This window comes from Chiloscyllium plagiosum, chromosome 21 (assembly GCF_004010195.1).
Source record: "Chiloscyllium plagiosum isolate BGI_BamShark_2017 chromosome 21, ASM401019v2, whole genome shotgun sequence".
NCBI classification, from domain to species: domain Eukaryota; kingdom Metazoa; phylum Chordata; class Chondrichthyes; order Orectolobiformes; family Hemiscylliidae; genus Chiloscyllium; species Chiloscyllium plagiosum.
Window position 1 is genome coordinate 42,902,355 of NC_057730.1, and position 18,082 is coordinate 42,920,436.

The window sequence follows — 18,082 nt, forward strand, 5'->3', positions numbered from 1 at the left end:
CTTCAAACTGTGGTCTTCTCTGTCTACCCAATTAGAAAATTATGAAATGATATAATTTACTCTCATTGTCTCTCAATATAATTAGATTCAGTGAAGAGAATAAGGAGTCTCGGGATCCTTACACCTTCCTACCATTTGGAGTGGGCCCTCGGAACTGCATTGGGATGAGATTTGCTCAACTGGCAATGAAGATGGCACTCACCTCTGTCTTGCAACATGTGACCATTGTGCCTTGTGAAGAGACAATGGTAGGAATTTAATCATTTTGTTTCAGTGAATATTGAGAATAATAGGATGAACAGAAGCATCCATTAACATAATCAACTGTAATGGGTTATTTAACCACACATGTGGCACAAAGATCATGAAGCAGGGGTTCATTATTTCACTGGCATTGGATTTTTTAAATTTTGAAATTAAGACTAAAAGCAGGGAAACAGAATTTACATTGGACTAAACCTATAACTCAAACCTTGGTTGCAGAATCATTTTTTTTGAGAGAGGACACTATGAACCTACTTCAAACTATATTACACAAATTTTTCTGTTGGTCATGTATTAACTTTGCTTTTTCTATTCCAGATTCCATTAGAACTAGATGTGACTGGATTCATGCAGCCTAAAAAGCCGATAATCCTGAAATTTGTGCCAAGAGTGAATGCTGATTCAAAGGAATAAACTACTTGGTACAAATACACAGAACTGTGTTTGCATAAGATAATCAAATGAAAATACAGTACAACCTCGATTATCCGAATTTTGGATTATCCGAACAAGATCTCAAGGTCCCGTAAAAATGGCATTAGGCAACTCAGCATTCAGTTATTAGTTAAACGGCATTATGGTGTGCATTGCCAGATAACCGAGGCACGTTCTATAACCAGCACTCAACGTTTGTTATGATCATTTCAATTATCCAAATGATCAGTTGTCCGAACAAATACTCACTGCCTGTCTCGTTTGGATAATCGAGGTTGTACTGTACATGAAAACTTGTAACTCAATTTAAATCTATAGGATCAGAAAAATGTATTAGCATGAATGTTAACTTTTTTTTTCTACTGTTAAAACAGTGAGGGAGCCTCTGATGTTCTACAAGTGATTTACTCAACAGGAAAAGATCTGTCAAGTGAATATTAATTTTTTTTTGTAATCTTAGGTGTAGAAATAATTATGTGATTGTAAAATTATTAGACTACCTACGATCGTTTGAATATAACTTTTTTCATAGCAAATATATCTAAAGGATTTCTTAAAACTAATTGTAAGTATTGTGGTAAAAATGTAAACAACATGGGTTAATGTTTTGTTTCGGCTACCTTGTATACAAAAGAGCTTGCAGGGTTATTCTTCAGAAAATCATGCCAAGGGGACAGCTCACTTGGAAGACAGATTGTTATTGAATTTGTCAACATTCTGCAATCTAAATAGAACAAGCTCTCAAATCGTATTACAAATGGTGGAAACTTGAAGCAAATGGGTTCAAGTTCCCAAGTGTGCAGCAAATCAACCAACATAATTAGAGAGTTGACACTTCAATTCAAAATAGTTTAAAAGTATCTGAAACTGAGTTTGTGTGTGTGTGTGTGTGTGTATGTAGGTGGTTGGGTGGGAGAGGGAGGTCAGCCTGTGGTCTGAGGCCTGAGTTGGATGGAACTGAATTCACCAAGCAAGCTGGTGAAAGTTTCCCTTTCAGCTCAAGGGAAGCTAGGTTTCACAACCTAAATGTTCACTACTACTCGCAAAGAATGAACACTGGTGGGAACTTTACATTCATTACTGTGTAAACAACTTATTAGTATCAGCATAAATGGTCAGTGTTTATAATCTGAAAAAAGGTCCTTCCATAAAACATTTGCAAATTCCTGCATTACTGAATAATCCCTGCAAGACTGATTACTGTATATGTTTATGTTCAATGCAGCAGATACCCACACAACTGTTTTGTAAATTTTATGTGGATTGTTTTAGATTATCAAGCTACTCACTGAGCCACAGAATTCATTCAAACATATCAGTTAGGAGTAGGCCATACATCCCTTGAGGCTACTCTGCCATTAACTAAGGTCATAGAGTCATACAGCATAAAAACAGAATGGTTGGTCCAACCAGTCCATGCCGACCATAATCCCAAACTAAACCGGTCCTACCTGCCTGTGTTTGGCCTGTATCCCTCCAAACATTTGTTATTCGTGTACTTACCTAAATGTGCTAAACATTGTAACTGTACCTGCATCCACCACTTCCCCTGGACGTTCATTCCACCATACAAACAACTTTAAAAAAAGATGCCCCTTGTGTCTTTCTTAAAATCTTTCTCTCACCTTAAAAATATGCCCCCTAGTCTTGAAATCCCCCAACCTAGGGGAAAGACAATTGCTTATCTATACCCCAGATGATTTTATAAACGTCTGTAAGAGTCACCAGGGAACTTCCTGTTGCAGATTTGATTATTCTGTATTCTTGTATAGCCCTGATAACTTTTCACCCACTTATCAAGAATCTACCTCTCCTTTTAAGAATATTTAAAGACTACTTTGTTTTCATCGTCTTTTGATAAAGAGTCCAAAAGACTTTGAACCCTCAGAAAAAATTCTCCTCCTAATCTTGTCTAAAATGATGATTGTTTTAAAAATAAACAATGACCCCACATTCCAGGCCCTCCCATATCCACCTGTCAAGTCTCTTCAGAAGCTCACACGTTCAGTCAAGTCATGGTCAGCATGGACAAGTTGGACAGTAGGATCCGTTTCTGTGCTGTATATCTCTTTGACTCTAAGTCACCTCTTACTCCTGTAAACTGCAAGCATCACTTCCAATATTTTATTACAAAACAGCCCATGGGGCAGCACGGTGGCTCAGTGAGGAAATCCCGTGTAAGAGTCCATTTCCTGCAAGCATCCCGGCTGCAGCCCATAAAATCTGTCCAAATTTATCTCATTTGTTGTTGATAACCATTCAGCTTGAACTGGACAGAAACCAAAGTTGGTGTAGTCACCTCTTGTGAGGATGTTTTCTAAACAATCTGTTCAGATGTGTTCTTACAAATTCCCTGGAGCAGGTAGGAATTCAATCCAGGTCATCTGGCTCCCACTATCACTGTGCCATAAGAGACCCCACCTCATCCGTATGATAGCAGTATCTGACTGAGTGGATCTTACTACTTAATGCCATTCTACAAGCAAGAATTCTACAAGCATTCCTGAAGAAGGGCTTATGCCCAAAACGTCGATTCTCCTGTTCCCTGGATGCTGCCTGACCTGCTGCACTTTTCCAGCAACACATTTTCAGCTACAAGCAAGAATAGGCCACTCCACCTTTCAATCCTGCCTTGCTGTTATTGGATTCCTACATACTCCCAATAATCTGCCAAAAATATATTTTTAAGATTGTGTGTCCACTGCCTTTTCAGGAAGAGAATTTCAAAGGCACTCAATCCTCAGCTTCCACCATTTCCCCCCCCCCAACTTATTTATTTTAAATAGGTATCCCCTTACTCTTAAATTATGACGTCTAGTCATAGATTCCCCCAGAAGAAGAAACATCCTAACTGTAACCACCCAGTCAAGTTCCCCCCCACTATCTTATACATCTCAATTAAATCTCAGGCTCAAACTCTAAAACATATATGCCTGGACTGTCCAGCCTTTCATCATAACGCGATCCACTCATTTGGCTCATTCCCATTCTAGTAAGCCATCCCTGAAATACTTCCAACTCATTAATATACATCTGTATAGCGTTAGGTAACTGATGCATAATCTTGCATTCAATTCTCTCCCGCAGTAAAAAAGGAATAAACATTCTATTAGCTTTCCTGATTACTTGCTGTAACTGTATATAATCTTGCAAGATTCATGCCCAAGAATACTCGCATCACCCTGCATCTCAGAACTCTGCAACCTGTACACAACTCCCATAAATAGCCTCTTGCCTTTATTATTCCTCATCTCTGCCCAAATAGCTTCTATATCCTGGTTTCCTGAATTTAGTTTGATACTCTCTATTGTGCTTTTATCATTAATTAACAGAGCCAATCCTCTTTTCTGTTTATGTCCTTTAAAGTGTCACATTCTTCGAGATACAAATCCCACTGTAGATCCCACTGTCAACTGTCAATAGAAGATATGTTGTTTGGAAAATGCATGGTGCAGTCCACCTGCTCTTCTTAAAGGCTTGTCCCTCTTATAGGGAAGCAGCACAAAGGACTATTGCTACAATTTAAACAATGATAGAGAGAAGCAGAAACTGACTGTGAGCTTGGAGTTGTGTTTGGAATAGAAGTACCATTATTGCACAGGAGACCAAGAAGGACCACTCCCAGAAGAAGACGAGAGGTGGTGATTAGGAAATTGAATGATTGGAACCTGGACCCAAGGACCTCACAACAATCTCATGACTTTGTACAAGGATTTAACATCAAATAAATGCATTCTTGCATGTTGTATGGCCTAGCCACCAAAACAACCCCCATACTATTCAATGCACCATTTCCACACCACTCACCCAGTAACACTTCCAGGCACTTGGGATTCAGACATAACTCCCAGATATTCCTTTTTAGCAACTTATATTTACCAATGTTGCCAACTCCATAACTACCTAATGTTGCCTCCATATACGTTGAGCTATTCAGCTACAGCAGGATCATTACTGAAATGCCACACAAGACAGCCCTTTTTTCTCTCAGGTCAAACTTACACACAATGGACAGGAGCAGAGATGAAATTGTGAGGGTCAAGGATACCTGTTTCTCCTAAGCTTTATTAAAAGGAGAGTGTGCCTCCCAGAACATATAGGATTCAGAGGCGATGAGAACAATTTTCCACCTCACCCTCATGACAGCAAGTTGTTGGTAGTGACTATAGACTTCTTGCTTTACACCCCATTGCCCTCACCGCACTCTGAACTTCTTTGAGTTCCTGCATACAGCTGTCCAAAAATTGACACCCACAGCAACAACAGCATTGCACTGTTCAAGAGGTTCTGATTTACATCTGCAGATACCAACTCAGGTACTGGTTCTGCACTTACCTTGGAGCTAGAATCAGTGTGTGATGAGTTTTCCGTACAGGAGTGGACTATAGCTAGGCTGAGATAATGGATGGCTCACTTGTCAGCTCTGCTTATGCTGCGAAAAGGCAGCAACACTCCCCTGCAAATTAAGGGAAACAAAAAAACACATAGAAACATTCCAGAGTCCTTCCAGACATATTGTTATAGGAAAAGTTGTCAAAATTAATCTTTCCTCGCAATATGAGTGCTAGTTCATTAAGGAACTAGTATAGGGTCCATGTTGCTGTACTGCAGCAGCTTGCCATAAAAACTTTCAAACACTGGATTTCCTAATCTTAAAAGTCAATTCCAATTATTCTAAACTGTAAATCAAGCTAACGTCCTTCAATGTACACTCTACCTGTCATAAAATTAGATTAGATTAGATTACTTACAGTGTGGAAACAGGCCCTTCGGCCCAACAAGTCCACACCGACCCGCCGAAGCGCAACCCACCCATACCCCTACATTTACCCCTTTAACCTAACACTACGGGCAATTTAGCATGGCCAATTCACCTGACCCGCACATCTTTGGACTGTGGGAGGAAACCGGAGCACCCGGAGGAAACCCACGCAGACACGGGGAGAATGTGCAAACTCCACACAGTCAGTCGCCTGAGTCGGGAATTGAACCCTGGTCTACAGGCGCTGTGAGGCAGCAGTGCTAACCACTGGGCCACCGTGCCGCCCACAGTCCCAGTGTGAACAATTTTCCGTAAACACTTCAAGATGCAAGATTATATCGTGTTCCAGAAAGATTGTCTGACATCATTTTTATTTAATCCCTTGATAAACCCCAAACTGTAAAACAAATCCTAAAACATAAGAATCTCACAGCATTCATCACACCTGTCCCCAAAAAAGAATTAAAGAGAAACGTTTAGTTCCCAGATTCAAAAGTCCTGTATCCCAAGATGGAAAAAATTGTAGCTCTAAGAGCTGCTCCTTTTTTGAAGTATTTTAGCTGTTTGAGCTGATTTCCTCAAATTCCAGGAGCATAAATTACAGTTTTAAAAGATGTTGCATTGTTTTGGAATTTTGCGAAAAAATGATAGTGAGGAAAGAGATCAGTCTGAGACTGGTGTAATTGGGAAAAAGAGCAAGTCAAACAGGGCAGGCAGGAACAAAGCAGAGAACGAGGTAGGACTGATAAACTGCATTTACTTCAATGCAAGAGGCCTAAGAAGGAAGGCATATTAACTCAGGGCATGGTTAGAAACATGGGACTGGGATATCATAGCAGTTACAGAGACGTGGCTCAGGGATGGACAGGACTGGCAGCTTAATGTTCCAGGATACAAATCTGTATCTGTACAGAATACAATGCCATACGAAGGATAGAAAGGGGAGGGCAAGTAAAAAGGGGGAGAGGCATTTTTGATAAGGGATAACATTACGGCTATATTTAGGGAGGATATTCCTGTGAACACATCCAGGGAAGTTATTTGGGAGGAATTGAGAAATAAAAAAGAGATGATCACCTTATTGGGATTGTACTATAGACCCCCCCCCCCAAAAGTCAGCGGGAAATTGAAAAACAAATTTGTGAGGAGATCTCAGTTAGCTGTAAGAATAATAGGGTGGCTTTTGGTAGGGGATTTTAACTTTCCAAACATAGATTGGGACTGCCAAAGTGTTCAGGATTTAGATGGAGAGGAATTTGTTCAGTATATACATGAAAATTTTGTGATTTAGTATGTGGATGGACCTACTAGAGAAGGTGCAAAACTTGACCCACTCTTGGGAAATAAGGCAGGGCAGGTGACTGAGGTGTCAGTGTGGGAGCATTTTCGGGCTAGTTTTAAAATAGTGATGGAAAAGGATAGACCACATCTAAAAGTTAAAGTTCTAAATTGGAGGAAGGCCAATTTTGATGGTATTATGCAAGAACATTCTAAAGTTAATTGGGGGCTGATGTCACAGGTAAAGGGATTGCTAGAAAATGGGAAGACTTCAAAATTGAGATAACAAGACTCCAGAGACAGTGTGTTCCTGTTAGGGTGAAAGGCAAGGCTAGTATGTGTCGGGAATGTTGCACAATGAGAGAAATTGAGGTTTTGGTCAAGAAAAAGAAGAAAGCATATGTCAGATATAGACAGCAGATATTGAGTGAATCCTTAGAACAGTATAAAAGCAGTAGGATTCCACTTAAGAGGGAAATCAGGAGAGCAAAAGAGGGACATAAGATACCTTTGACAAATAGAAGAATCCAAAGGGACTTTATAAATACATTATGGACAAAAGGGTAACTACTACAAGCCCACTGACTCCCACACCTACCTAGACTACACCTCCTCCCACCCTACCTCCTGTAAAAACGCCATCCTGTATTTCCAATTCGTTCTCCTCCGCCGCATCTGTTCCCAGGATAACCAAATCTACCTCAAAGTACCAAATGGTCTCCTTCTTCCAAGATTGCAACTTCCCTTCCCACGTGGTTGCCAATGTCCTCCAGCGCATCTTCTCCACTTCACGCGCCACCATCCTTGAATCCCACCCCTCCCAATGCAACAAGAACTGAACCCCCCAGTCCTCACCTTCCACACCACCAAACTCAGCATACATCACAACATCCTCAGCCACCTCTGCCACCTCCAAATGAACTTCACCACCAAAGATATATTTCCCTCCCCACTCCTATCAGCGTTCCGAGAAAACCATTCCCTCCGCACCTCCCTTGTCAGGTCCACACCCCCATTCCTAGCACCTTTCCCTGTCACCGCAGCAAGTGCAAAACCTGCACCCACACCACTCCTCTCAACTCATCGAAGGCCCCAAGGGATTCTTCCACATCCACTAGAATTTCACCTGCACCTCTCCCAATGTCATCTACAGCATCCATTGCATCTGGTGTGGTCTCCTCTACACTGGGGAGACTGGACGTTTTCTTGTGGATCGTTTCAGAGAATATCTCTGGGACACCCGCACCCACCAACCCCACTGGCTGAACATTTCAACTCCCCCGCCCTCTCGGTCAAGGACATGCAGGTCCTGGGCCGCCTCCAATGCCAAACCATTACCACCCGACGCCTGGAGGAAGAACGCCTCATATTCTACCTCGGGACCCTGCAACCACAGGAATAAATGTTGATTTCAACAGCTTCCTCATTGCCCCTCACCCCACAGTATCCCAGTCCCAAACCTCCAACTCAGCACCACCCTCCGGTCCTGTCCATCACTCCCCCCTCTGAACCTATCACCTTCTTCCCCATCTTCATCCACCTATGGCTTTCCCAGCTGCCTTCCACCGCCCCACCCCAGCCCCACCCCGCTCCTATTTATCTCTCAGCCCTCAGCTCACAAGCCTCATTCCTGATGAAGGGCTTATTGCCTGAAACCTGGATTCTTCTGCTCCTTGGATGCTGCCTGACCTGCTGTGCTTTTCCAGCAACACACTCTCGACCCTTTCCTAATCCTGTCTGATTCCTTTTTCAGGGGGGCCATGCACCATGACTGTGCAGAGTAGTTTAGGTCATCCGGGAAGCTGGTTCTGAGATCTTGCCATTTTTGAGGAGATTGTAAGGTGGGGCAAAATCCCCATCGGGTTGTGGATATACCCCGGAATAAAACCCCCTGAACTTTGAATGTACGTTTATGGAACTTTTGCACTCAAGAAACGATGGGCTTCAATCGAACTCAGGGAAGGCTGATTGGGACAGACTGTGTAATAACCAAGCCTAGGGGCAGCTGTCTGGAACAGAGGTTAGCTTGCAAAGCAAAAGAAAGACCCCCATTCATGCCCCAACCTAAAACAATGAAAGCCAGATTGCAAAATAAGACAACTTCATTCACAGCCATTTCAACTTTCAATCAGTGCTCGGACACAGAAATACCGAACATTCCCCATCTTTGTGCTACATGTAAACCTGTTTCGCCTTTGGTTGTTAGAGCTTTCAAACGACTTTTAAAGAGCAGCCATTGAAAGAAAATGCTGGACATTCCAAACCATTGAAAAACCATTTACACCCATTCAGTAATCAGGAGGCTCATCCAACTGTGAGGGAGGAACAATAGCTCAGTGATCGAAACCAGATTTAGCGGGAGATAAGGGGCCTGCAGTTGAGTATAACTGTGGGAGCCCCGCTATATAAAATCAAAGAGAAGGACAGAAAAAAGACACAGAATGGAACAGCACCAGCAACACCAACCAACATCCAGGACAAGAGGAAAAATCAGCATTCGTGGTCAGCAGCAGAGCCCACCTACAACAGGAGACTGTGAACGATAGCAAGCCAGGCTTGTGTTCAAACTTCAGGGTGAGCCCAAGGTCATCGAGATCCTCTGTCCCAGCTTGGTTAGTTAGGATAATGGGAGGTGGGCTTTGGGGCCAATCATGTAGGGCATCCCCAGTGAAGCAGGGTAGGATTCTGGGATTAGCAAGTTTTGTTTTCCTCTCTCCTTATCTCTCTCTTATCTCTGTCACCCATCAGTTAACCACTACACACTGCGGTCTTAAATTTGCAATATCAACACTGGGCTGCGTTAATTCTTGATGAAGGGCTCCTGCCCGAAACATCAATTTTCCTGCTCCTTGGATGCTGCCTGACCTGCTCGACGTTTCCAGCACCACTCTAATCTTGACTGGGGTTCAAGTTAACTGCCAGACGTGTCTCAGACATTTGATTTTGATCCACAGTAGTTGGGTTTGAAACATTCTTTATTTTTCCTTTTGCTGCACATGTATTAAATTCACTTGTTATCAATAGATTTATAGTTTTCTTTGCTGCTGAAACATCTGCCTGTTGTGTTTTCCACCACACCACATTCCACAACATAAGCTCAGTGTCAGAATCAGAGGGCTGGTGAACAAGAAAGCAGGCAACAGTTCCTATAAAAAGACCGTAAGACGTAAGGCGCAGAAGTAGGCTATTCAACTTATTAAGTCTGCTCCCCATTCAGCAAGATCATGTTTTGATTGAAGAAACCTCAATTCTACTTTCCCACCTTTTCCCCAGAATCCTTAATCACATTATTATTTCAAAATTTAGCTCGGCCTGGAATATACTCAATGACTCAGACTTAATAACCTTTTGTGGTGAAAAATTCACAAATTCACTATCCTCTTCTCTGCTGCTGACCTTTGGAAGCTTTCTTCATTAAAAAAAATTCAGCTCCCCTGTTCTTAAAGTGCGTGACTTCACATCGCCCCACTGATTCCCAAGTTTTTGCTCACTCACTTAACCCGACTATATCCCTCTGCAGACTCTTTCCATCAGCATCATTGCTTGCCTTCTAACTATTTTTGTGTCATATGCAAATAGGGCTAAATAAAGTACATTTGCTTTTTCTCTTTTTTGTTTTCACTCTCCTCAGTATTTACTGCCCAGAGGGCAGTTAAGAGTCAACCACATTGCTTTGGGTCTGGGTCACATGTAGGCCAGACCAGGTAAAGATGGTAGTCTTCAATATAAATTGCAAATCATTGTTACCCTGCCACCCAAATAGATACAGGTTGCCTTCATGAAAATGTCCCCCTTATCTCAACTCTCTGTCATCTGCCAGTTAAAAGCCAATTCTCTGTCTATGCTAATATACTCCCTCCAATACCATGAGCACTTATGAAGTAGCCTAATGTGTGGCACCTGACCAAAGACCTTTGGAAAATCCAAATATATTACATCCACTGCTTCCCCTTAATTTATCACATTTGTTACCTATTCAAATAATTCCTGCACATTTATCAGACATGATTTCCACTTCATGAAGCTTTGCTGACTTTGTTCGAAGATATGATATATTTCTAAATGCTCTGTTTTTACACTCCCTTTATCATAACAGGTCCAATAACAGATTTAAGTTAACTAGCCTGTAATTATTTGTTATTTTTGTCTTCTTCCCTTTTAAACTTAAGTTCCAAGGGTCTTCTCCTGAATAGAAAAATGTGTTGCTGGAAAAACACAGCAGGCCAGGCAGCATCCGAGGAGCAGGAGAATCGACGTTTCAGGCATAAGCCCTTCTTCTCCTGAATAAGAAACACAGGGAGCAGAAGGTAAGTCAACGCAGGGACACATTTGTGTTCTGTTCTATGATGTGGGTTTTATTATTTTATTATTTTAATGAACTTGGATTACTCAGAGTTAGATTAAAAGAGGCACCTTGTTCGCACGCAATGTTTTAGGCTTGCTTTCAAGACTCCAGAGATATGTTATAATATCTGAGCAGGTTGCTTAAAAAATAGCCATCTATGAAAAGATTAAGACACCTTTTTCGCACGCGATATTTCATCACCTGATTTTGCTAATAGTTTGGTGAGAATGAAGCAATCCTGATCCCGCCCTCTGGCTCTCTGCCCCTCCCCCATTCCCTATAAATTATTCGGAGATGCCGGTGTTGGACTAGGGTGTACAAAGTTAAAAATCACACAACACCAGGTTATAATCCAACAGGTTTAATTGGAAGCACACTAGCTTTCGGAGTGACGCTCCTTCATCAGGTGATTGCTCCTTCATCACAATCACCTGATGAAGGAGCGTCGCTCCGAAAGCTAGTGTGCTTCCAATTAAACCTATTGGACTATAACCTGGTGTTGTGTGAATTTTAACTTTGTACTCCTTATAAACACAGCCAGCACTAGCTCAGGCTGCTCACAGTGGCTGCCTGCTGTTTGCTCTCGGGATGGCTGTCCTTTTTGCAGAGTCTGGGGGCGATCCGGACCGCTCTGTCCGACCAGACCTGGATCCTTCTCATCACTTTCCTGCTCCTGCTGGCCTGGTAAGTGTCTGCGGGATCTCCTTATCGCCTCGTCCAGCTTCCAACGATGGGACAAAACAGTCACAAAGTTCAACTGCAGTCGCTGACGGGGACGGGGAAGGGGAAAGTTTGTCACCAGGTGGTCTGTGTGTTTGAACTCTGTGTGTGTGGCAGGAATTAAATCATTTCACCACTGTTTTCCAAGTTTCCACTTTGGGGCCAAACGTGAATCGCGGCAGGTGAATTTGAAACTTTGCATTTAAAGCATTTACACTAAACTGAAGCAAGGGAAGATGTCGAAATCTGGAGTTGGTTCTGTTTAAAAGACTTGCTCCGTATTTTCCAGTTTCTGAACAAAGGGAAGCATTCACAATATTAAACTATACTTCTCTGTAATAAAAGACACCACCATGGGTTTGTAGGATATTCCGTTACCCGCGTTCTAAAACCTGTCATGCTGCTTTGCCACTGAAGAAGATGCAAATCATTTTGGTGGTTAAAATTATTTTTAAACAGCTTGTCCTGATCCATCTCCCCAACATGTATCCAGGCTGACATTTTGATGCTTAACGGTTGTCTTAGCCTCGTCTGATAACAACAAATGCAAGATTCGGAATAAACCATTTGCAGAAGATTTTAAGTGCTACTTAAAATTATGTCAATTTTACTGTTCTCTTGCTATGGCAGGTTTTGAAGAGGACTTAGAGTCATAGAGATTTACAGTACGGAAACAGACCCTTCAGTCCAACGCGTCAATGCCAACCAGATATCCCAACCCAATCTAGTCCCACCTGCCAGCTCCTGGCCCATATCCTTCTAAACCCTTCCTATTCATATACCCATCCAAATGCCTGTTAAGTGTTGCAATTGTACCTGCCTCCACCACTTCCTCTGGCAGCTCATTCCATACACGTACCTCCCACTGTGTGAAAAAGTTGCCCCTTAGGTCTCTTTTATATCTCTCCCCTCACCCTAAACCTCTGCCCTCTAGTTCTGGACTCCCCCATCCCAGGGAAAAGACTTTGTCTATTTATCCTGTCCATGCTCCTCATAATTTTGTAAACCTCTATAAGGTCACCCCTCAGCCTCCGACGCTCCAGGGAAAACAGCCCCAGCCTGTTCAGCCTCTCCCTGTAGCTCAGTTCCTCCAAGCCTGGCACTATCCTTGTAAATCTTTTCTGAACCCTTTCAAGTTTCACAACATCCTTCTGATAGGAAGGAGACCAGAATGGCATGCAATATTCCAACAGTGGCCTAACCAATGTCCTATACAGCTGCAACATGACCTCTCAACTCCAGTACTCAATACTCTGACTGGTAAAGGAAAGCATACCAAATGCCTTCTTCACTATCCTATCTACCTGTGACTCCACTTTCAAGGAGCTATGAACCTACATTCCAAGGTCTCTTTGTTCAGCAACACTCCCTAGGACCTTACCATTAAGTGTATAAGTCCTGCTAAGATTTGCTTTCCCAAAATGCAGCACCTTGCATTTATGAATTAAACTCCATCTGCCACTTCTTAGCCCATTGGCCCATCTGATCAAGATCCTGTTGTAATCTGAGGTAACCTTCTTTGCTGTCCACTAGATCTCTAATTTTGGTGTCATCTACAAGCTTACTAGCTATACCTCTTATGCTCACATCCAAATCATTTGTATAAATGACAAAATGTAGTGGACCCAGCACCGATCCTTGTGGCACTCCAGCGGTCACAGGCCTCCAGTCTGAAAAACAACCCTCCACCACTACCCTCTGTCGTCTGCCTTTGAGCCTGTTCTGTATCCAAATGGTTAGTTCTCCCTGTATTCCATGAGATCTAACTTACTAACCAGTCTCCCATGGAGAACCTTGTCAAACGCCTTACTGAAGTCCATATAGATCACATCAACACTCTGCCCTCATCAAGCCTCTTTGTTATTTCAAACAACTCAATCAAGTTTGTGAGACATGATTCCCCACGCACAAAGCCGTGTTGACTATCCCTAATCAATCCTTGCCTTTCCAAGTACATCCTGTCCCTCAGGATTCCGTCCAACAACTTGCCCACCCCCAACGTCAGGCTCACTGGTCTATAGTTCCCTGGCTTGTCCTTACTACTCTTCTTAAACAGTGGCTCCACGTTAGCCAACTTCCAGTCTTCCAGCATCTCACCTGTGACTATCGATGATACAAATATCTCTGCAAGAGGCCCAGCAATCACTTCCCTAGCTTCCCACAGTGTTCTAGGGTACACCTGATCAGGTCCTGGGGATTTATCCACCTTTACGCATTTCAAGATATCCAGCACTTCCTCCTCTGTAATATGGACATTTTTCAAGATGTCACCATCTATTTCCCTACATTCTATGTCTTCCATGTCCTTTTCCATAGTAAATACTGATGCAAAATACTTGTTTAGTATCTCCCCTATTTTCTGTGGCTCCACACAAAGGCTGCCTTGCTGATCTTTGAGGGGCCCTATTCTCTCCCTAGTCACCCTTTTATCCTTAATGTATTTGTAAAAACCCTTTGGATTCTCCTTAATTCTATTTGCTAAAGCTATCTTATGTCCCCTTTTTGCCATCCTGAGTTCGCTCTTAAGTGTACTCCTACTGCCTTTACACTCTTGATCTATCCTGTCTATACCTGACATATGCTTCCTTCTTTTTCTTAACCAAACCCTCAGTTTCTTTAGTCATCCAGCATTCCCTATACCTACCAGCCTTTCCTTTCACCCTAACAGGAATATATTTTCTCTGGATTCTCGTTATCTCATTTCTGTGGGCTTCCCATTTTCCAGCCATCCCTTTATCTATGAACATCTTCGTCCAATCAGGTTTTGAAAATTCTTGCCTAATACCATCAAAATTGGCCTTTCTCCAATTTAGAACTTCAACTTTTATATCTGGTCTATTCTTTTCCATCACTATTTTAAATCTAATAGAATTATGGTTGCTGGCCCCAAAGTGCTCCTCCACTGACACCTCAGTCACCTGCCCTGCCTTATTTCCCAAGAATAGGTCAAGTTTTGCACCTTCTCTAATAGGTACAGCCATATACTGAATCAGAAAAGTTTCTTGTACAAACCTAACAAATTCCTCTCCTCCTAAACCCTTAACACTATGGCAGTCCCAGTCTATGTTTGGAAAGTTAAAATCCCACCCGTTTTCTTTACAGATAGCTGAGATCACCTTACAAATTTGTTTTTCAATTTCCCTCTGACTATTAGGGGGGTCTATAATACAATCCTAATAAGGTGATCATCCTTTTCTTATTTCTCAGTTCCACCCAAATAACTTCCCTGGTGTATTTCCGGGAATATCCTCCCTCAGTACAGCTGTAATGCTATCTCTTATCAAAAATGCCACTCCCCCTCCTTTCTTGCCTCCCTTTCTATCCTTCCTGAAGCATTTGTATCCTGGAACATTAAACTGCCAGTCCTGTCCATCCCTGATCCATGATTCTGTAATTGCTATGATATCCTAGTGCCATGTTCCTAACCATGCCCTGAGTTCATCTGCCTTCCCTGTTAGGCCCCTTGCATTGAAATAAATGCAGTTTAATTTATTAGTTCTACCTTGTCCCTGACTATCCTGACTGTTTGACTCGCTTCTTTTCTCAACTGTACCAGTCTCAGATTGATCTCTTTCCTCACTATCTCCCTGGGTCCCACCCTACCCCCCACCTTACTAGTTTAAATCCTCCTGAGCTGCTCTAGCAAATCTCCCTGCCACTATATTGGTCCCCTTCCAAATTAGGTGCAATCCTTCCTTCTTGTACAGGTCACTTCTACCCCAAAATATATTCCAGTGATCCAAAAATGTGAATCCTTCTCCCATACACCAGCTCCTCAGCCATGCATTCATCTGCTCTATCCTCCTATTCCTGCCCTCACTAGCTCGTAACACCGGGAGTACTCCAGATATTACAACTCTCAAGGACCTCCTTTTTAAATTCCTGCCTCTCTGTAATCTCCCTTCAGAATCTCAACCTTTTCCCTTCCTGTGTCGTTTGTTCCAATGTGGACAATGACTTCTTGTTGGCCCCTCTCCCCCTTGAGAACATTCTGCAACCTCTCTGAGACATCCTTGATCCTGGCACCAGGGAAGCAACACACCATTCTGATTTTGCGCTGCTAGCCACAGAAACGTCTGTCTATACCTCGGACTAGGGAGTACCCTAACACAATTGATCTCTTAGAACCCAATGTACTCCTCATTGCATTAAAGCCAGTCTCAATACCAGAAACCTGGCTGTTCGTGCTACGTTCCCTTGTGAATCTATCATTCCCTGTATTTTCCAAAACAGCATATTTGTTTGAAATGGGTGTAGCCACAGAAGGCTCCTGCACTACCTGCCGATCTCTCTTACCTTTCCTGGAGTTAACCCATCTATGTGACTGTATCTGCGACTTTTCCCCTTCCTATAACTGCCATCCATCACACATCATTGCTGTTGCAAATTCCTTATCGCTTCTGTCTCTCCAACCCATTCATTCAATCTGATATGATTCGCAACCAACAGCATTTATTGCAGATATAATCCACAGTAACCCGTAACTCTCAAACTCCCACATCTGACAAGAAGCGCATATCACTCTACTAATGGTCATTTTTGCTCCTTCACAATCTACAGAGCCAGAAAATAACACCGTCTTATTCCTCCAAAAAACACAGCTCCCAGTTAAATTTAATAGTTATGGCTTATATTTTAAGTTTAATCGAGAGACATATCTCAAAAAACTATAATCAAGAAAGAGCTCACTCTACTCACTACTGCAGACTTTCTGTAGGCCACACTTAAAACTATTCATTTATCTGTTTCTGTGCTGTGACTTCACCCAAACAGTTCTTCCAAGATCAGTTGTGAATTTCTGGAACATTCTTTTTAGAACAATGAACAAAACATTACAGGAACAGGCCCTTCAGCCCTGCAAGCCTGTGCTGACACATTTTGCCCTTCTGTACTCAAACTGTCTTCACTTTGTTATGGACCAGGCCAGACCCCCTCAAAACATTTCAAGAAAGTAGCCCAGACCCTAACTTTGCTAGTTGTTTTAAGCAGGTGTAAAGTGGATATTCCAGGAGGGATGCAGCTGGTCAAACCACTTAGTTTTAAACAAAACAGAATTTATTTCCAAGATTACCGAATGAAACACAAACAAAAGAGAGCAGAATACAGATTAACTTAACCTGTCCAAAAACCCAACAGATTACACCAACTCCATGATACTCTTTCAAATTCCTGTGTCTATTAGCTACAGTCAACTTGGCCCTAAAACCCTTCAAACTTAGACTTTTCAGAGACTGTGTCTTTTATGACTTCTCAGGGAAAAAAGGAGCAGCATAATCACACCCCTCTTGCTTGAACAATCAATATCGAAAGATGGCTTCATTTTAAAACCCTTTACTAAATTGTTGGTACACTACAAAAACCATATACATTATATTGACAATAATCATGCAAACATCCACTACTACATTTTGTTTCAGTCTGTCTTACTCCTGCCACTGAACGCCTCTGTTTCTCATTCAGGTCTTGACAATGTGTTGACAATCATGTTTTCTTGTACGTGCACAATTTTCAAATTGAATGGCTATAACAACAAGTTTCATCTAAACGGTTCTGGCACTTTTGTCCTTAAATTTCTCCACAAACTTCTATGGTTTACACCAGTATATATGATTTGACTTAGATACGTTACTGGTAACATGAACATTGAAACACTGTAATGCCGACACCAAGCTCAAAGTTTCCTTCTCAACTGTCGAATATTTCTGCTGATGAATGTTCAGTTTCCTGGAGAAATACCCAATAGGTCTTTTTATTTTCTTGTTGTCTTTTAGTAAGAACACAGCTTGACACCCACATTACTTACATCGGCAGGCACCTTGAACGGTTTTGTTTAATTAGGTGTAGCTAATAGTGGGGCAGTGGTTAACTCAGCTTTCAGGCTGTGAAATGCCTTCTGACAGTCTGCTGTCCACTGAAACTTCTTGTCTTTCTTTAGCAATTCAGTAAGTGGAGCAGCCACACTGCTAAAATTTGGTATATTTTTTGATAAAATTTACTCAATCCCACGAATCAGAGTACTGGTCTTTTTCTTGATAAGATGGGAAACTCACCAATTACTTTTGTTCTTACATTCCATGAGGCCATTTGTCCATGTGTTATAACATGGCCCAGGAAAGTGACTCGGGTTTTGGCAAATTCATTTTTAGCCAGGTATATCACCAAGCCTGCCTTCCAAAGTCGATCGAACAAGTCTGATAAATCTTTTAAGCGTTCCTGTTTGATTAAAAATCACCAGGTAATCAATACATTCAACACAATTGGGTAATCCGGCAATGAAC

The 18,082-nt window shown here is 42.1% G+C and overlaps 1 protein-coding gene and 1 pseudogene across 1 annotated transcript in view; both read left to right on the forward strand.

Moving 5' to 3' along the window:
- Positions 1-1,570, forward strand: part of LOC122560798 (cytochrome P450 3A21-like) — a 37,690-nt gene extending 36,120 nt beyond the window's left edge. The window contains exons 12-13 of the mRNA XM_043711905.1: positions 86-248; positions 583-1,570. Of these exons, the coding sequence (XP_043567840.1) occupies positions 86-248; positions 583-678 (259 nt within the window). The 3' untranslated portion in view covers positions 679-1,570. The remainder of the gene's footprint in view (positions 1-85; positions 249-582) is intronic.
- Positions 1,571-9,180: 7,610 nt separating this feature from the next.
- LOC122560450 overlaps positions 9,181-18,082 on the forward strand; it is a 39,025-nt pseudogene continuing 30,123 nt past the window's right edge.